At 36.9% G+C, this 15,522-nt stretch overlaps 3 protein-coding genes across 6 annotated transcripts in view; 1 reads left to right on the plus strand and 2 right to left on the minus strand.

Annotated features, from left to right (window-relative positions):
• Positions 1–10,055, minus strand: part of ncanb (neurocan b) — a 131,512-nt gene extending 121,457 nt beyond the window's left edge. For both annotated transcript variants that reach the window (XM_086088711.1, XM_086088712.1), the window contains exons 1-2: positions 9,943–10,055; positions 9,751–9,820 (exon numbers count right to left, since the gene is read on the minus strand). The gene's annotated coding sequence lies outside the window, so the exon portion shown is untranslated. The remainder of the gene's footprint in view (positions 1–9,750; positions 9,821–9,942) is intronic.
• A 23-nt stretch (positions 10,056–10,078) lies between these two features.
• Positions 10,079–11,584, plus strand: nr2c2ap (nuclear receptor 2C2-associated protein). Its single transcript, XM_086088716.1, has 5 exons — positions 10,079–10,176; positions 10,254–10,344; positions 10,432–10,537; positions 10,802–10,869; positions 11,087–11,584. The coding sequence occupies exons 1-5, from the start codon at positions 10,139–10,141 to the stop codon at positions 11,207–11,209; spliced, it is 426 nt and encodes a 141-aa protein (XP_085944842.1). The 5' UTR covers positions 10,079–10,138; the 3' UTR covers positions 11,210–11,584.
• Positions 11,585–11,979: 395 nt separating this feature from the next.
• Positions 11,980–15,377, minus strand: rfxank (regulatory factor X-associated ankyrin-containing protein). Of its 3 annotated transcripts, none has more exons than XM_086088715.1 (9): positions 15,203–15,377; positions 15,051–15,125; positions 14,402–14,503; positions 14,286–14,315; positions 13,149–13,249; positions 12,953–13,078; positions 12,436–12,502; positions 12,273–12,353; positions 11,980–12,178 (listed from the first exon to the last, which is right to left on the minus strand). In XM_086088715.1, exons 2-9 carry the CDS (start codon positions 15,115–15,117, stop codon positions 12,102–12,104), a joined length of 651 nt encoding a protein of 216 aa, XP_085944841.1. In that variant the 5' UTR covers positions 15,118–15,125; positions 15,203–15,377; the 3' UTR covers positions 11,980–12,101. The 3 variants fall into 3 exon arrangements, with proteins under 3 accessions (XP_085944841.1, XP_085944839.1, XP_085944840.1); XM_086088713.1 differs by having other exon boundaries at positions 14,250–14,315; XM_086088714.1 differs by having other exon boundaries at positions 11,980–12,183; positions 14,250–14,315.
• Between the last annotated feature and the right edge of the window lie 145 nt (positions 15,378–15,522).

The raw sequence follows: 15,522 nt of genomic DNA on the forward strand, positions 1-15,522 counted from the left end.
AAAGCCACAGCAAAATCATTCACCGACACTTATGTAGTGAAAACAGAGGGGTTGTAGACTGTTAGTCAAGTCATCCTAGGCTATCGTAGAAACTCAATGGGACCTGAAATTAGTCAACTCCTAGTTGCACCACTAAATATTAGTACGGTGATTATTCTGAACGCAACTGTATAAGCAGTGCTGTTGTTGTTAGACTTTTCCAATCAAGATACAGACATAATTTGATCAATTGTCCTTCAGCTTCGAGCTATTAGTGAGTGGCATCCCTCATTTATTATAAATTGTCTTATTCTAAAACATTCACTAAAAGCAGCAGCCGATGACCTATGGAGGAGCTGGGTGAAAGAAACTACTTACTCCATTATTTAAATAAATAAATAAACAATTGTAAGTCATGCCAATAGTGAGATCAAATAAAAGCCAGAACTTACTGGAACAGCTGTCTCAATATCCAGCCCTACTGTGTGTGACTTAAGACGCTCCCAATAGAAACTAGTTGTTCAAAGAAAAAGTACTGACAGAGTTGAACTGTCCCCTGCTGTGGAGCAAATTAAAAATGTCACCGCAAGAGTGTTTTTTTTTTTTTACGTGCGGCGATTACATTTGTCTATAACAAGTGTGGATTGTTTTTTTCTTCCTTAATTACTCCATTTGGCTTTTTTACCTTGCTCAAAACACAGTTGATGAATGTGTCATATTTTATATTTAAGAAGTACAGAGAGCAAACAATGTGATTTGTTTATTTCATTTTGCAGCTCATTTTTTTTATAAAGTCCTCTGAAGGCCATATTAATTTTATGAAAAACATCCACAAATACATTTGATGGGTGTTGTGATAACATAGGAGGTGCATACGGAAAGTTCCAGGACTGGCATGGCAAAAGCTCTATTTCGATTCCAAACTGCAAATTAGAACCACAATTAGGAAAAAGGTCATTTAACTCATTCACTGCGATTGATGGCTATTGATGTCAAAAATGTATTTGAACCATTTCTATTAGCTTAACATTTTTTCCACTTTTGTTAACAAGAGTATGGAAACCTAGAATTTTTTTTATTGTACATTTAGAACAGATAGAAAATTTGTGATTAATTGTGATTAATGAACTATTGAAGTCATGCAATTAATTACAATTGAAAAAATTAATCTCCTAAAAAAAGAAGAAGAAAAGATTTTAAAAATTAGGGGTGTCAGGCGATTAAAGTTTGTAATTGTATTTAATCGCATGACTTCACTAGTTAACTCACGATTAATCACAAATTGTATATCTGTTCTAAATAAATCAAAAAAAAAAAGTTAAACTAATAGAAATAGTTCTAATTAATTTTTGATGTCTATAGCCATCAATGGCAGTGAATGAGTTAATGACAATTCTTTGCATATCTATAAATTGAAGCAGAAATCATCGTCAAATAAAATCATTTTGAATTAAAAATCGATTCTGACACGAATCACATACCCAAAAATAGAAATCGAATCGTGAGACAGTCAAAGATTCCCACCCCTAATTTATAACCACCTCGTTCAATAAAGGATTGGATTGATTGACATACAATTGTTTACAGTTACTGTACTTGTAACATATGCTACATAAATGAGCCACATGCTGCTTCACCATGTCTCAAGTCAAAGACATGACCATTGGATTCAATGCTGTGAATGACCCCGCAGGCTGTCAGTTCCCACCCCTGATTTAGCTGGCCTTTCTGCCACATAAAAAGCTCCACATTGCTGCTGTCTTTTGTCAAATCGAAGCAGCTAATGCTGAGCGTTACCAACCAGCTGCCTGACCACCTCTCGAAAGTAACAAATGAGACAAGGGGTAATGCCTGCGGACACGTTTTCCTGCCAGAAAAGGGGGTTATTCTCGCTGAGCTGTAAGACTAATGGACTTCTGGCAAACTTTACAGCGTGGCGGCTGCCAGGTTGTGTAAATGTATGGTAATGACAGCAAGCGGGACCACTCTAATGAGCCTTTATCCCCACCTTGTGCCACCTTTCGCTGATTAATTGGCTCCCAGGAAAAAGGCACCTGACAATCCACAGTCTATTCATAGTGATAGACTTCTTTAAAGTGAAGAACTTCCAACCTTGAAGTGATTTTTTAGTCTCCACTTAAAATCCCCTCATGAAAGCTAGCTAGAAACAAGGTTTCCATTTTTAAGCCGACTCACAGCATGGATTTTTTATTTATTTATTTATTGCCAAGAGCTGAATGTATTATATTCCATGCTCCTCAAAGCTACAAATGTAGCATTCATGTACTTAAATGAGGCGGCAAGGATAAAAAGCATTGGGGCATAAACAACATATTGTTTGGCTCATTTTAATTCGTCGGGGCAAACACCTCACGCCAGGCCATTATGTGAAAAAAAAAATGTGCTAAATGGGGTGAAACACACTGTGAAGAGAGCCCTCGTGTGCATATGCGATTAAAACAATGTTGATTTGACACAAAGTGCCGGGAGGTTGTCTGGAGTTAACAAGGCGGCAGACGTGTGCACGCACATGGACATCCCCCCACTGTACCGGACTACAAAGAACAGTAGTGGTCCCACGTGAATTATGGATTTGTCTCTGCCAAGTTCGTCAGTCTTTGCCTTTCACATTTCCCTCTTCTTCCCCAAACTAATTCCCTTGTGACCTACTCCTTTTTTTCTTTTCTTTTTCTGGCCTGTCAGCCTTCCCCAGGCTTTGTCTCATCTTCTTATCTTTTCTGTCTCCTTATGTTGGATTCCATTGTTATCCAAGATTAAAGGGTGCGGTTAGGTCCATAAGATGCAACAACAATTGAAATGTTTCTTTTCTTTTGGTACAGTGTCAGCCCTCCATTTTGGGGAACTAGTGAAAAATGTTTGGTTATGATTACAAAACATATTTGCATGAAATCATTTCAATATAAATCAGCCATTCCTGGTTATGGTTCGGTTTGATTCAGTGGGGTTATAATGAATGATGTTGGCAGTATTGTAAATGTGGCATTTCCTTTAAAGATAAAGTATATCTCTCCAATAAAAATGATTGGATGACTCTACTATAAAGGGAAGATAAAAGCTGATAGGTGCAGTCAGAGTCAAACAGTCAGGGCTCTTTGTACTCATCTGGGCATTGGTGGAAGCATGCATGATGTAGAAAAAGTTTTAATATGACCTTTTTAAACTGCACAATGCACCTTTAAATGTCAAAGACATGATAAAAACGCCACAAATAATCACAATTAAATGTTGTGGACGCATTTATAAAAATATTCTGAACTGTCTTAAAGTGTAATAAGTCAAGTCTTTCATAAATGTAAGAACATACTTTTAAATTCATGTGAACAGTAAATTTCAAGAAGACAGTGAGATGCAAAATATTTTTTGTCTTTAAAATTATTTTCTATTTTCTTAAAAATTTATGGCAAAATGAAATATTAAAATAATTGATTCATGGTTTTATTAATCGATATTGGGCTGAAAAAGGAAAATCGATTCGATATCGATTATTCGATTTTTTTAAACCCAGCCCTATAGTATAGTATAATTTTTTATACTATGGTAAGGTATAATACAACATATTGTAGCTCATAGTATAGTATAGCATATTGTTTTCTGTCTATCATTTGGCTGATCAGGATGCAGCGCTCATATGAAATCATTTGTGCTCTCAGGACTCTTGAACCTGCTTCTTTGTTTGAAGCGCTAGCTTTAACATGAAAAGGTTGACAGGAGGCAGGCTCAGGGTGCATGTGGGGGTTTGTCCAGTGTCTGCTGTTGGGCTAACTCAATCCCAGAGAACACAATGGAGCCCCAGGCTGATTTCCAAAAGGCAAATTGTCATTCCGAGCGGCACGGTACCTGTCTGCTGGAGTTCATCACCTGTGCGGTGTTCTAAAAAAAAAAGGGGGGGGGGATATGGTCTGCATCAGAAAACCACATGACAGTGGTGGGCTGCACTATGAGAACGAAATGAAAGGGAAATAAGATTGAAATGGAAAATCCAGGAAGTTCTTAGGACTGTCATTCAAACAGCCACTCCATATGTGGCATAGGGTCAACCTTTTCAGCTTCGATCACATACACCCACAGACTTCACAAAAGAACGTGACCTTGGTAGAAGACCTGGAATTTTACAATTGTTGCAAACATCTGATGTGTTGTAGAAAATAGTTGTTGGACAATGACAATTCAAATACAAAAGATCAGAGAAAGAACAAAATGTACCTATTAGAGCTAGGATAAACAATATTTCCGTTTCGTACATACAGAAAGGCAATAAAGCAAAGAAAAAAAAAAGTTCAGGTTTTTATAGGCGAAGAACTGTAATTAAAGGGCTCGACTGCTTCTCCAGCTGCATCCCCCACCTCCCTTATTTCTCCTGGCTGTGCTATCAGGTACAGCTCCCACCCTTCAAGACGCGGTCCAATTACAAAGCTGTCGACACAGATTAAAGAGGCAGCCCATCTGACAGCAACTCAACACACCGGTGTGCGGTACATCTCGCCCCTTCAAGAATGCCCGTACAGAAAACAACCAACCTGACACACAAGTACATCTGTCAGCATCACTTGACCCTATCAGCCCCCCGGGCACGCTGTCTGTCAGCGCGAGGGGCGAGCGAAAATAAAAGCCATTGATGCAAAAAAAAAGCTCTATTCTCTTTTTAATTGCAGCAGAGTGAAAGCGCAGTCGGTGTCTGTCAGATTACGCGGCATGAAAATGAATCGAACGCATTTATGTCTAAATTTGCGATCAGATGATAGTAGTAGATGGAAATGTTCACCCTCGACGTTTGTGTTTGAAAACTTAATTTGTTTGAAATATGATGCCAAAACTACTGGACTCATTTAAATGCAATTACATGGTTGAATGTTTTGTTTGTGGATGTTGGGTGTATTAGTGACATTTCAATTTCATTTTCTGGAAAAGAATATGGACATAATAACAACATAATATGATTGATGGTATAATTTGCCAAAATAATTAACTTTTGACTGATTGGTGGATTTTTCTTATAAGGTGTCTGTTTAGCCTCATTATAAACAGTTAGGGGCCCTATTTTGGCGCAAGTCTAGCACAAAGTGCGGTCTAACTGTGCGCATAGGTGAATTTTTCTTTATTTTGATATTTTTCCAGATGCGCACATCTAGAAACACCAAAATCACATTACACGGCCTTAGCCACAACTTAGACCAAGTTTAGTCAATTTCAACCACAAAATTGTCAGGTGATGTACTAAAGATGCGCCAGTTTTTTGAGCGCACGTGCGCCTTAAAGTGAAAGCGCCAGAGTCCAGAGCAAGTTGCTTTGCATGTGTCTCAATGCCACAAACTCTGGAGGGAAACATCTGCCTCTTTAGCTGCTAAATGTTCACCAGTTAGTCGCTAATATACTCAACATCTGCCTGTTGCAGCTGCTCATGGATAATGACAATGAATAATATAATAAGGTTGTTAATGTCATACTTTTGTTTCACCATAAAGATTATTGTCATTTGTCTTTCACTGGATTTTTCTTCATCGTAACTAGGAGAACATAATATACAGGCTCATGCCTTCATGGACCTTTCAGTCATGTTGGGACAGGAAAGGATCCTACAACAACAACAAAATCAAATAATCTTGGTATGATGAAGATAAAATTTAAAAAAAAAAATGTGTGAGTGTCGGTGGTTTAACACCACAGCGGGACGCCTCGCCACCTTTTACAAGGCGAGAAGAACGTGAGCTCGCTGACAGAGAATCACATCCCTCCCTCACGGTGAGTGAATAAATTACAAGTGATTGTGCTTTGTAATGAAGGCAGCGGTGCATATTGTGCAAACGCGCTGCTTTTTAATGATTTAATTAAAGAACCTCGCTCAAACTGGAGCGGAAAATTTCAACACGGAGCTGAGCAAGAGAGAGAGAGAGAGAGAGAGAGAGAGAGAGAGAGAGAGAGAGAGAGAGAGAGAGAGAGGAAAACAATCCCGTGTTAATTTCTGCTTCGGTTTGGCAGATGTGCTTCACTTTTTTTTTCTCTCCATTTCCTGCTTTTCCCGCTCAACAATTGGCTCATTTACAACCACCGGGATGCATGATGTCTCTCTAATTCTCCCACATACACTTTAGAGCATATGCCATCTGTGTCTTTAGGCCGATGAGCTTGTGTTTAATCATTAGACAGATTGCCTAAATCCAATTTAAATATGTGTAGTTGTGTTCCAAACAGCAATCCTGAAGTTTAACATCTTCTTTTTTTTAGTCCATTATACTACTTTTTACAAACAATATTGCTAGAATCAGTAGTGTTGTGTGTCTGTGGGCGAGCTGCATGCTACTTAAGACAGCAGTGGCTTTATAGCAAGATGTAAATGTACCCATGTACAATTGTGCTCATTACCCCTCGGGCAGGGGTCTGCAACCTGCGGCTCTGGAGCCACATGTGACTTTTTAATCCCTCTCCAGTGGCTCCCTGTGGATCTCTTTAAAAATATATATATATTAGTAATTAATTTTTTTTGTACATATTTATTTTTATTTGTCAGATAAAATATTCTTTATATGAATTAATGATTAAATACAAAATAATAACCATGCCAGAGACCAAAGGTAGATGAAAAGGTTTTGAAAATTGCCTAAACATTTCTAAAAAGTGACCATAAAATGTCCAAAGAGGAAATGTCAACAAAATTGCCAAAAATGTCAGAAATTTGACAGGAAAAAAGGCAGAAAAAATAGCCATAAAATGTCCAAAGAATGGAAAAAGAGCGTCAGAAAATTTGTATTTGTCCATAAAATTGCCAAAAATGTCAGAAATTTTACAGAAAGGCAGAAAAGTCTCAAATTGTATAAAGAAAGAAGTATGAACATTTCCAAAAAAGGTGTTCTCGTGCAGCTCTAATTAGATATAAGATAGCTATTAGATATTAGATATCCTTGGTAAATTAGACTCACACTAACATAACACACTGTTTTGTTCATTTGTTCACTGTTTTGTTTTTTTGTTCTAAAATGGCTCTTTTGACAGTAAAGGGCATTGACGCCTGCTCTTGAGTTTGTAAACTTATGGGCACGACTGTATTTGTTCCAATTTATAAAATGAGACTAGCATTCTTAGTATGTTCTCGAGTATGTTCTTAGACAACTGATTTTGTAAAACGGCCACAGTTGGCGTACAGGAAGTAGCCAGTCTTCTTTCAAATTTACATCGGGTATATATATATATATATATATATATATATATATATATATATATATATATATATATACAAAAAAAGGGTATGTGCCTCATTGCCAACAAAGTAACTCCCAAAATAAACACTGTCAACAGCAAAATAGAGTTATAATTATACTGTGCCCAAAAAAAAATTGGTCAAACGCCATGCCTTACCACTTTTGGGCCATTCCACAATGGAGGTTCCACTGTAATTAGTTGTCGTACCCCCTCAAACACTTTTGTTCACGATACAGCAGCAGAAAGGTCATCCGGACAAAGCTATAATCTAATTATGTCCAGTAATCAGTACGCTAAATGTTGCGCTGCAAGGTTTCAATTTGACTGTGGAACACTCGGATGCTTTTCACTTCGCTACCTAGCCAAGTACAGTGTAATTAAATTTTCTTTGCGCCTCAATAGAGAAGGAGCGACAAAGAGGATTTTGGCCGTGAAAAAAACTCAAAGAACCTATGATGGAAGTGAAAAAAAAAGCCAGACAAGGCTTATTGTAGAACGTTAGAAACCTTGACCATGAGAGTCAAATTAATTTCCCGACACACAATGCAAGCAAATATACGTAAATAGTCACTGAATCTTGTAACAGAAATCCATTTAAACAGAACAATAGCATTGATTTAATTGTCTGTTATCGTTTTAATCTAAACAGATATGAATCTTTCAAATATTGAATGATTTTTCCAGCAGCCATTAACAGAAAGCTTAGTCATCTCGTAGAGCATTTTGATGCCTGCTAATCATGCCTGCTAAGGAAAGTCACCCTTATTTGAGTGCAGCTTTTTGACATACAGTACTGTATACAAGATCACCACTTTATTCATTTATAGTGACCATCTTCACAGCAGTTGTTCTGACATTGCCATTTATACAGAAGCGCAACATGGGGAAAAAAGGTGGGAAACAAAGACAGGTAGTGTAAAAAAAAAAAAGGGCTTCTGAACTACCTCTGAAGATGGAAAATTACCGTGTCGTAATTGTCCCCCTACTTTATGGCTGTGCCATTTCGATAGAACAGTCACGCGGTAAACAGCGAGAAAATGTGGCTTTGACAAGTAATGTAAGGGAGGCTTCTCATATCACAATTACGTGGGCAAAATTAATTGCTGAGTCAATGTTGTCTCCTAATCTGTATCAGTACAAAAAACAAAAGGAAAACTGAAAAACATGGAAAATAGACACTTTTTATTTATTTATTTATTTGAGGTACAAAGCGTTTTGAGTTATGAGCGTGGTCACGGAACGAATTAAATTCGTACCTAAAGGCTACTACAGTCTGCGTAAAATGGACTTCTGTTACTTCTTTCTCAAAATTGCTAGGTAGACATTTACGCTGCTGTTCAGCATTTGTTTGTACCGTTTATATAGCACAATGACACAAAAATGCTTTATAAGCTATGTAAAAGAGTTGAGTTGAGAAATTGCATAAGCATTTGTTGGAAATCACACCAATGTGTCAATTAAAAAGGGGAATATAATGGGAAGAACAGTAAATTTCACAGTAGGAGGAGATCCAATTATCTGGGAAAAAAAGCCACAGACCGTTTATGTTGTCAAAAATAATCACATCTGCTATTTTCACTTTAAATTTGACAAAAAATAAATAAATAAAACACCTCCGGCACCTGTATGATTGTTGCTGACATAATATACCTTCTTTCACACAATAACGGCATAAAGCTTTTTTTATTTTTATTTTTAAGTTTAAACAGTTGCCTAGCAACCTACCAGGTCACAATTTTCCTTTTTATGGGCCAAAAAATAATAAATTATTTTATTGAGAGGAGTTCAAATGCAAGCTCATCTTGGAACCATCAATGGTCCTCGCCGTAAACACACACGCAGACCTTAGCCAGCAGAGCCAATGGAATGCAAGCTCATCACGAGGCAACACTCAATTAATAAGTAAGCTGGCAGCCTCCCACACACTATTGCACACATAGCACTAAAGACATTAGTGCTGCTCTAAATCAAACTGAACGCCCGGCTATTTGACATAAGAACCTGCAATATAGCCATGTATGAGCTGCCATATTGGTATCTGGGAAAACCAGGAAATTCACAGCAAGTTCAAGTAGACAATGACAACCTTGTAAGGTAAAAAAAAAAAAAAGCGCTATATAAATTAAGTTCCATGAGTTCGAAAATATATTGAAGTGTTTTGAGATGATAATTTAGGGCATATTTGGGGGTTAAACTGTTTATAAATACATATGTGTTATGTATTATTCACAAGAATTCACTGACTGTATTGTATATTTCAACTTCACGGCTTATTTCAATGAGGGTGCAATTTTAATTATGTCAAAAAGTAGCTTTGTGAGAAAGTATATGTAAAACCGACTACATAAACCTGAGTTTTTTTTTAATCCACCATAGCTAAGAATACGGTATTTTTGTCAAGAAAAAGTGGTTCACTTTCACTGGAGACAAAATGCAAAAAGTGATTCCATTTTGATTAGCCTTTTCAGTCGATAAATATTTTCTTTATAAAGCACATTTCTATTAAAAAACAAAATGAAATGCTACACAATTTTTTATAAAAATAAACACACTCACCGCAGCCCCTGAACCCCATCCATCCAATGAGCCTGTTTTTTAGTAGAATGTACAGATATAGTTTTCAAATCTAGGGGGCAAAAGTAAAAAGTCGTCAGACAATTAAATAATCAAGTACTCATACTACAAAATCTACAGTAACCAAGTATTTGTACTTGGTTACTTACAATTCCCACTACTGGTGGTACTTACATGTGCTTCATTCCCACATTTCGTTCACATTATTAAAAAAAAGAAAAAAAGAAGAAGCTTTTTCAGCATTTTTCATATGGCAGCACCTGACACCCATCTAGCGGAAGCTAATTGTAACGGCAAGCAATGGTGATTGTCGTAAAAATGAAAAAGTGCGACACCAAATCGTTTGACGGCAGAATGTGCCACAACCATCATGGCCAGTTCTTTGATATGCGGTGATACACAATACAGGTAGGATCTGAAAACCGCGTTCTTATCTGAAGCTTGAGGAGGATGACAAAGTAATGTGAAATTGGGCTAATTTACAGGGTGAGTTCAGTTCTAAACAGAGATGTGAAACAGTATGGGAAGAAGTTCATGTTTGACACCAACGAGGAAACATGCTGGAACTCAGACCAGGCAAGTCTACCCGCTGATCAGTGTCGGTCCTCGTGTATTTATCGGTCAATTGAGGCTTGTTGAATAATGCTTATATTTTTGCTCTAGGGTGACTGTCAGTGGTTGATTTTGGATTTCCCCCAGTCGGTTAGAGTGTCCGAGTTAAAAGTTCAATTCCAAGGAGGCTTTTCAGCCAAAACATGCAGGCTGGAAGGTAAAATATACACAATTTACACTTACAACTATGTTTTTATGCATAACACGTACTATATATATGCACTTAATTTTGTATTTTCTTACGTCTAGTCTACATGTTTTTTCCTAGCATATTTTCCTTCATTACCTCCGTTTCTGCATTATTTCCTTCTTTCACGCCTGTTTTATTATTATGATTATTATTATTTATATATCTGCTTTATACAGTACCATCGTTTGGCCCAGCATGCATTGAGTTTATCTTTCCTCTTGTTCTCTGCAGGTTGTTCAGTAGATGGAGATTTCACAGTGATCAGTCATTTTTACCCTGAGGACAACAACTCTCTTCAGATATCCTTCATTATTTATGTCAGCATCAACTTAGCCTTTTTGGGAATTTTATTTTATTTATTTTTACATACTGGGAGTAACTTGTCACACACACCGGTGAACCGGTTGCCAGCCAATCACGCAGGGTTATTATAAGCTCTCAATAATATTGTTACTGAGTGTGTTTGTCATTGTGACTGATGATTCACAGATTATCTTGCCTTAACTGCACACCCACTGCTTTCCCATACAGGAGGTGACCGCCGTGGACAGAGTAAAAATAACATTTGAGAACAGCGCCGACTTTTTCGGGAGAATTATTGTTTATACTTTGGACCTCCTGGGGGAGAAAGAAACATGACCCATTCTCTGAATATGAGGAAAATATGCAGGACATCTACGATACTGGATGTATGTGCTGCCACCACGTGAATGGATTGGAATGCTGCTTTTTTTTTTCGTACGGAGAATGGATTGCAAACAGCAAAGGTGCTGATGATTCACTCTCAGAAGGCCATGATAACAGTTGAGGTGTACAGCCATGAACAACACTTGCAAACATGTTGAATCCAAAATCAAACTTTTGCTTGTGCTTTGGAAAGCATGAACATTTTTACTTTTTTTTTTTTATATACAGATTACGGAACAAATCAGTAACTGAATCATGATTAAGTTCTACAGCGTCAATTTGAAATAATGTCCTGTTTTTGAATAAAGGTTGGACATTAAAACATGATTTTGAATCTGATTATTAAACAGAGTAAACAATAAAATAATTCTTAGTTGAAGCCCTGATTATTATACTGTATATTTTGTTGCTGACAAACGTCTGCTGCACACTTTTGTCCATTTATAAGTAATGTAGTGAAAAGGAGTAGAAATGTGAATATTTACTTTGCAAGTCGATTTACAATGTATGCCACTGTGCTCATAATCTAAAAAAGTAAAACTTACTCTGGAGCCCTGTCCTAAAAAATAAATGGTTACAGATCATTTGATTTGGGGAAAAATATATACATGTGATCAAGACTCACCTAAAACCCCAAAACTTAGCTGCTCCTGAGTTACATCAGTGGAATTTTAGTGAAATGCCCCCCGATATGAACAAATGATCATTATTCTGGCAGAAAACACCATTAAAAAATACTTTAATTACAACTTGTTTACATTCAATGTTGCTGGTCGCCAAACTAAACAACTGCTGTACATTTGGCAAATATTGGTAATTTTTTTGTTATAATGCCTATCAAAAATTAATAAAACAAAAAGTACAAAAAATTCATCAGCATGCTGGCTTGTAGAATCTTAGAATATGGTCCTCCAACACCTTCTGAACTACAAAACACAGGGGGAAAAAAGAGAATTATTGTATTGAAATAATAAAGTAATAGTGTTAAGTTGTTTAGTTGAAAGGTTACAATGACTTTTTTTGTATCCAAGGGCAACAGCCAAGGCCATTGCGCAGTACCCAGAATCGGACTCTCTGGTCATGTCAGCCCCTTTGTCTACAAAAGAACACAATAAACAATTAGTACTATATAGCAATCCAATACCTGTCACATATGAATAAGACGTAAATTAATGTACCCAAGAGCGTCTCAACACATTTAACGTGGTTTCCTCGAACAGCATACAAAAGCGGAGTGCCTCCATTCTGCAATCAAAACATCAGTTTTCAATCCACAAGCAATCACAATTTTTTTTTCCTCAGTATTTAACTGAAATTTTGCTTAAGTGACAAATACCGCATTGTTCCAAGTTCGTATCATACCTTATATGGCTATCATTTGTACACCTGTTGCTAATTTAACAAAACGGTGGTTACATCATCTTCCCAAACTCAGCGCGTATACGTATAATCGCTTTCCTCTGCACCGAAGCAAACATCATCTATAAAATGTTCATAATTTCAATCTTGAGGCGACATAATGCTTGCATGGCTCCCGCAGAGTGAAGGAAGAAGCGGAGTTTTACACTTCTCAGACAGTTCAAGCATTCAAAAGATAGGCCAATTGTATTGATTTGTGAAAAAAATATGACCATATTTGGACATAAGAGGTTTCTGACCAACAGCAAAAAAATTGCAGCTCCTAAACAACTGTACCCAGTCATAGGCGTTGACATCAACGCCACGTCTGAGGAGAGCCTCGATGATGTCCTCGTAGCCTCCGGAACTGGCCAGGGTCAGCGCACTTTCACGGTCACTTGCCAGTATTTTAGGGTCTGCGCCCTGGCACATGAATCATAGCAGAATCAGTGAGTGATTGTCCCGATAAGACTACTTGATCTTGCCCTCTAACCTTTTCCAAGAGCAAGTCCACCACTGTTTTCTCTCCAAACGCCGCCGCCCACATAAGAGGAGTGAAGCCTCGTTCATCCTGTTTGCTCAGCAGTGACATGTCTGCAAAACAGGCCTATGTTAGAATCTAGGGGTAACAAACTTAAACTTGGCGACTCCAGGGGCTCCTTACGTGGCAGACATGTTTTGTAAGAAGTCCTTTATAATCATAATGCCAATTAAAAATAATTCCCATATACACATACCATTCCAATTAAAAATTGAAATGTTGTGATAGCATTTATATTTGAAAAAGGCATAATCTTACAGAAATTAAAAAATATATATATTTTAAAAGGTAAAGTTGTTATATGATATTAAAGCCATATTTTAACAAATACATTTCAAAAATACTTATTTTCATAATGTTAGGCCGTCTGGATGCATGATCCCCAAAAAAATGATTTTGTACATGAAAAAACTATGACCATTTCTGTAATAGCAAGCATTTTGTTAAAAAATAAATTAAAATCAATAAATTAAAAAAAACACGATTCATGCACGGATGTCAAATTTATGTGATAATGGCTTTCTAAAAAAGTCTACACACCCCTGATCAATGACCAGTTTTTCATGATATAATAAATGAGATCAAGATAAATCATTTCAAAACGTTTTCCACCATTAATGTGATCTATAACTTGGTCCAACTTAATTGGGGGGGGCGTATTTTTTCAAGATAGAAAGTAAAAATAAATAATAAATCAATCCTATTCAAACTCTTGTTAAATGGAGCCCCCCTTTAGAGTGCCTCTGATTAACGCCAAATAAAGTTCAGCTGTTTTAAATAAGGCTTTTCACTGATTATTACTTATTTATTTTGGTTGTTTTTTAGGAGAAGAATGAAAGTTTTGAGCTAACACTAACTGATATTTGACTCTATTCTAGCACTTTGAGATTTTATTTTGAAATGTAAAGTGCATTACAAATTAAATGTATTATTATTATTATTATTGTTATTATTATTAATTATAATTTCTCATATCCACCTTGGCTAAGGCCCCAGTTCCAGCCGAAGAAAAACAGCCACAAAGCATGATACTGCAAGATATTGATGCCTCACCTTTACTTAGTTGCACCGCCACTTGTAAAACCTCACCTTGGGCAGCCAGCTGATGTATGGACAGAGCTTATAATGGCAAAGATAAATAAATAAATACATTAATACAGTCAAGCACTGCAAAAGAAATTAATTAAATGATCATGTAAACTCACAATCTAACTTCGCCGGGCGCACATTAACTTCATTGCCACGCTGCCTGTTTGTGAGCGTGTCCGAATGATTGAAGAGACCCTCGTCGTCCCCTTCAGCAATCTCTAAGATACAAGGCCATTCATGTGAAACACATACATGAAGCTTTAAAAAAAAAAAAAAAAAAATGACAATCCTACTATTAAGGATGGAGATTTGACTTAAATGTTAATGACTATGCTGACATTGAAAATTAACAATCGAAATGTTTTTAAGGTGATGTGAGTATTCATTTAAATGTTCTGAATTTCTGTTTCCATGCCAGTGACGCTGTCTGTTTTTCCTGTGCTTGACGTGGTTAGAATGTGTGTGTGAATGGCTGCATACTATACATTTGCCCTGCAACCGAACGGCGACCAGTCCATGGTATATCTCAACCAAAGATCTTTCTTTTGAGAGCTGTCAGTAACACCATTCATTATTAACTACAATCACAATATTAACATTTTCTTAGATAATGAACTCTAAAAATTTACTTTGTAAAGCATTATTTGTACTTCTGCAGGTGTGCCCAATTAATTGCAAACAAGTACTGTATGTAATCTGAAAGTGAAACTAAAGAGTTTGTTTTACTCATATCCTATAGTGAGGACCATGCTCTGTTCCTCTCACCTATGTCCTCAAACGATTTTACACTTGATGTGTGATTATTTTGGCCCCCCTCTCCTTCTGCATCCATTATCCCAGCTGTGAGGAAAAAGTAAATAAGTGAAGTGCATAAAAGTGTCAAAAGTAGAAATTCAGTCACGACGTCGTCGACTCACCACATCCAGCTTTTGCTGCCTAATTTGCACCTACATCCTTGTGGCAAACGTGAAAGTAGGTTATTTTATCTGTCACGACAGTCAGCGAGAAGCAAAATATGTTATCAAGCAAAACACTAAACCACGTTAGGGTGAATAAATCCAGTGTTCGACTGCTTTTGGGGAAGGCGGAACCTGTGTGGTCTTGTACTTGTAGCAATTTTCTTTCCGGAGGGTTTGACGTTGCACACCACCATTCAAAACGCGGAAGTAGTGCCAAACGAAGTGCTAAGAGTCGTGCTTTAGCAGTGATTATTTGTTAATTTGTGGATGTAAATTTC

This window comes from Leptonotus elevatus, chromosome 11, assembly GCF_054856555.1.
Source record: "Leptonotus elevatus isolate MCC_2025b chromosome 11, RoL_Lele_1.0, whole genome shotgun sequence".
In the NCBI taxonomy this organism is placed as follows: domain Eukaryota; kingdom Metazoa; phylum Chordata; class Actinopteri; order Syngnathiformes; family Syngnathidae; genus Leptonotus; species Leptonotus elevatus.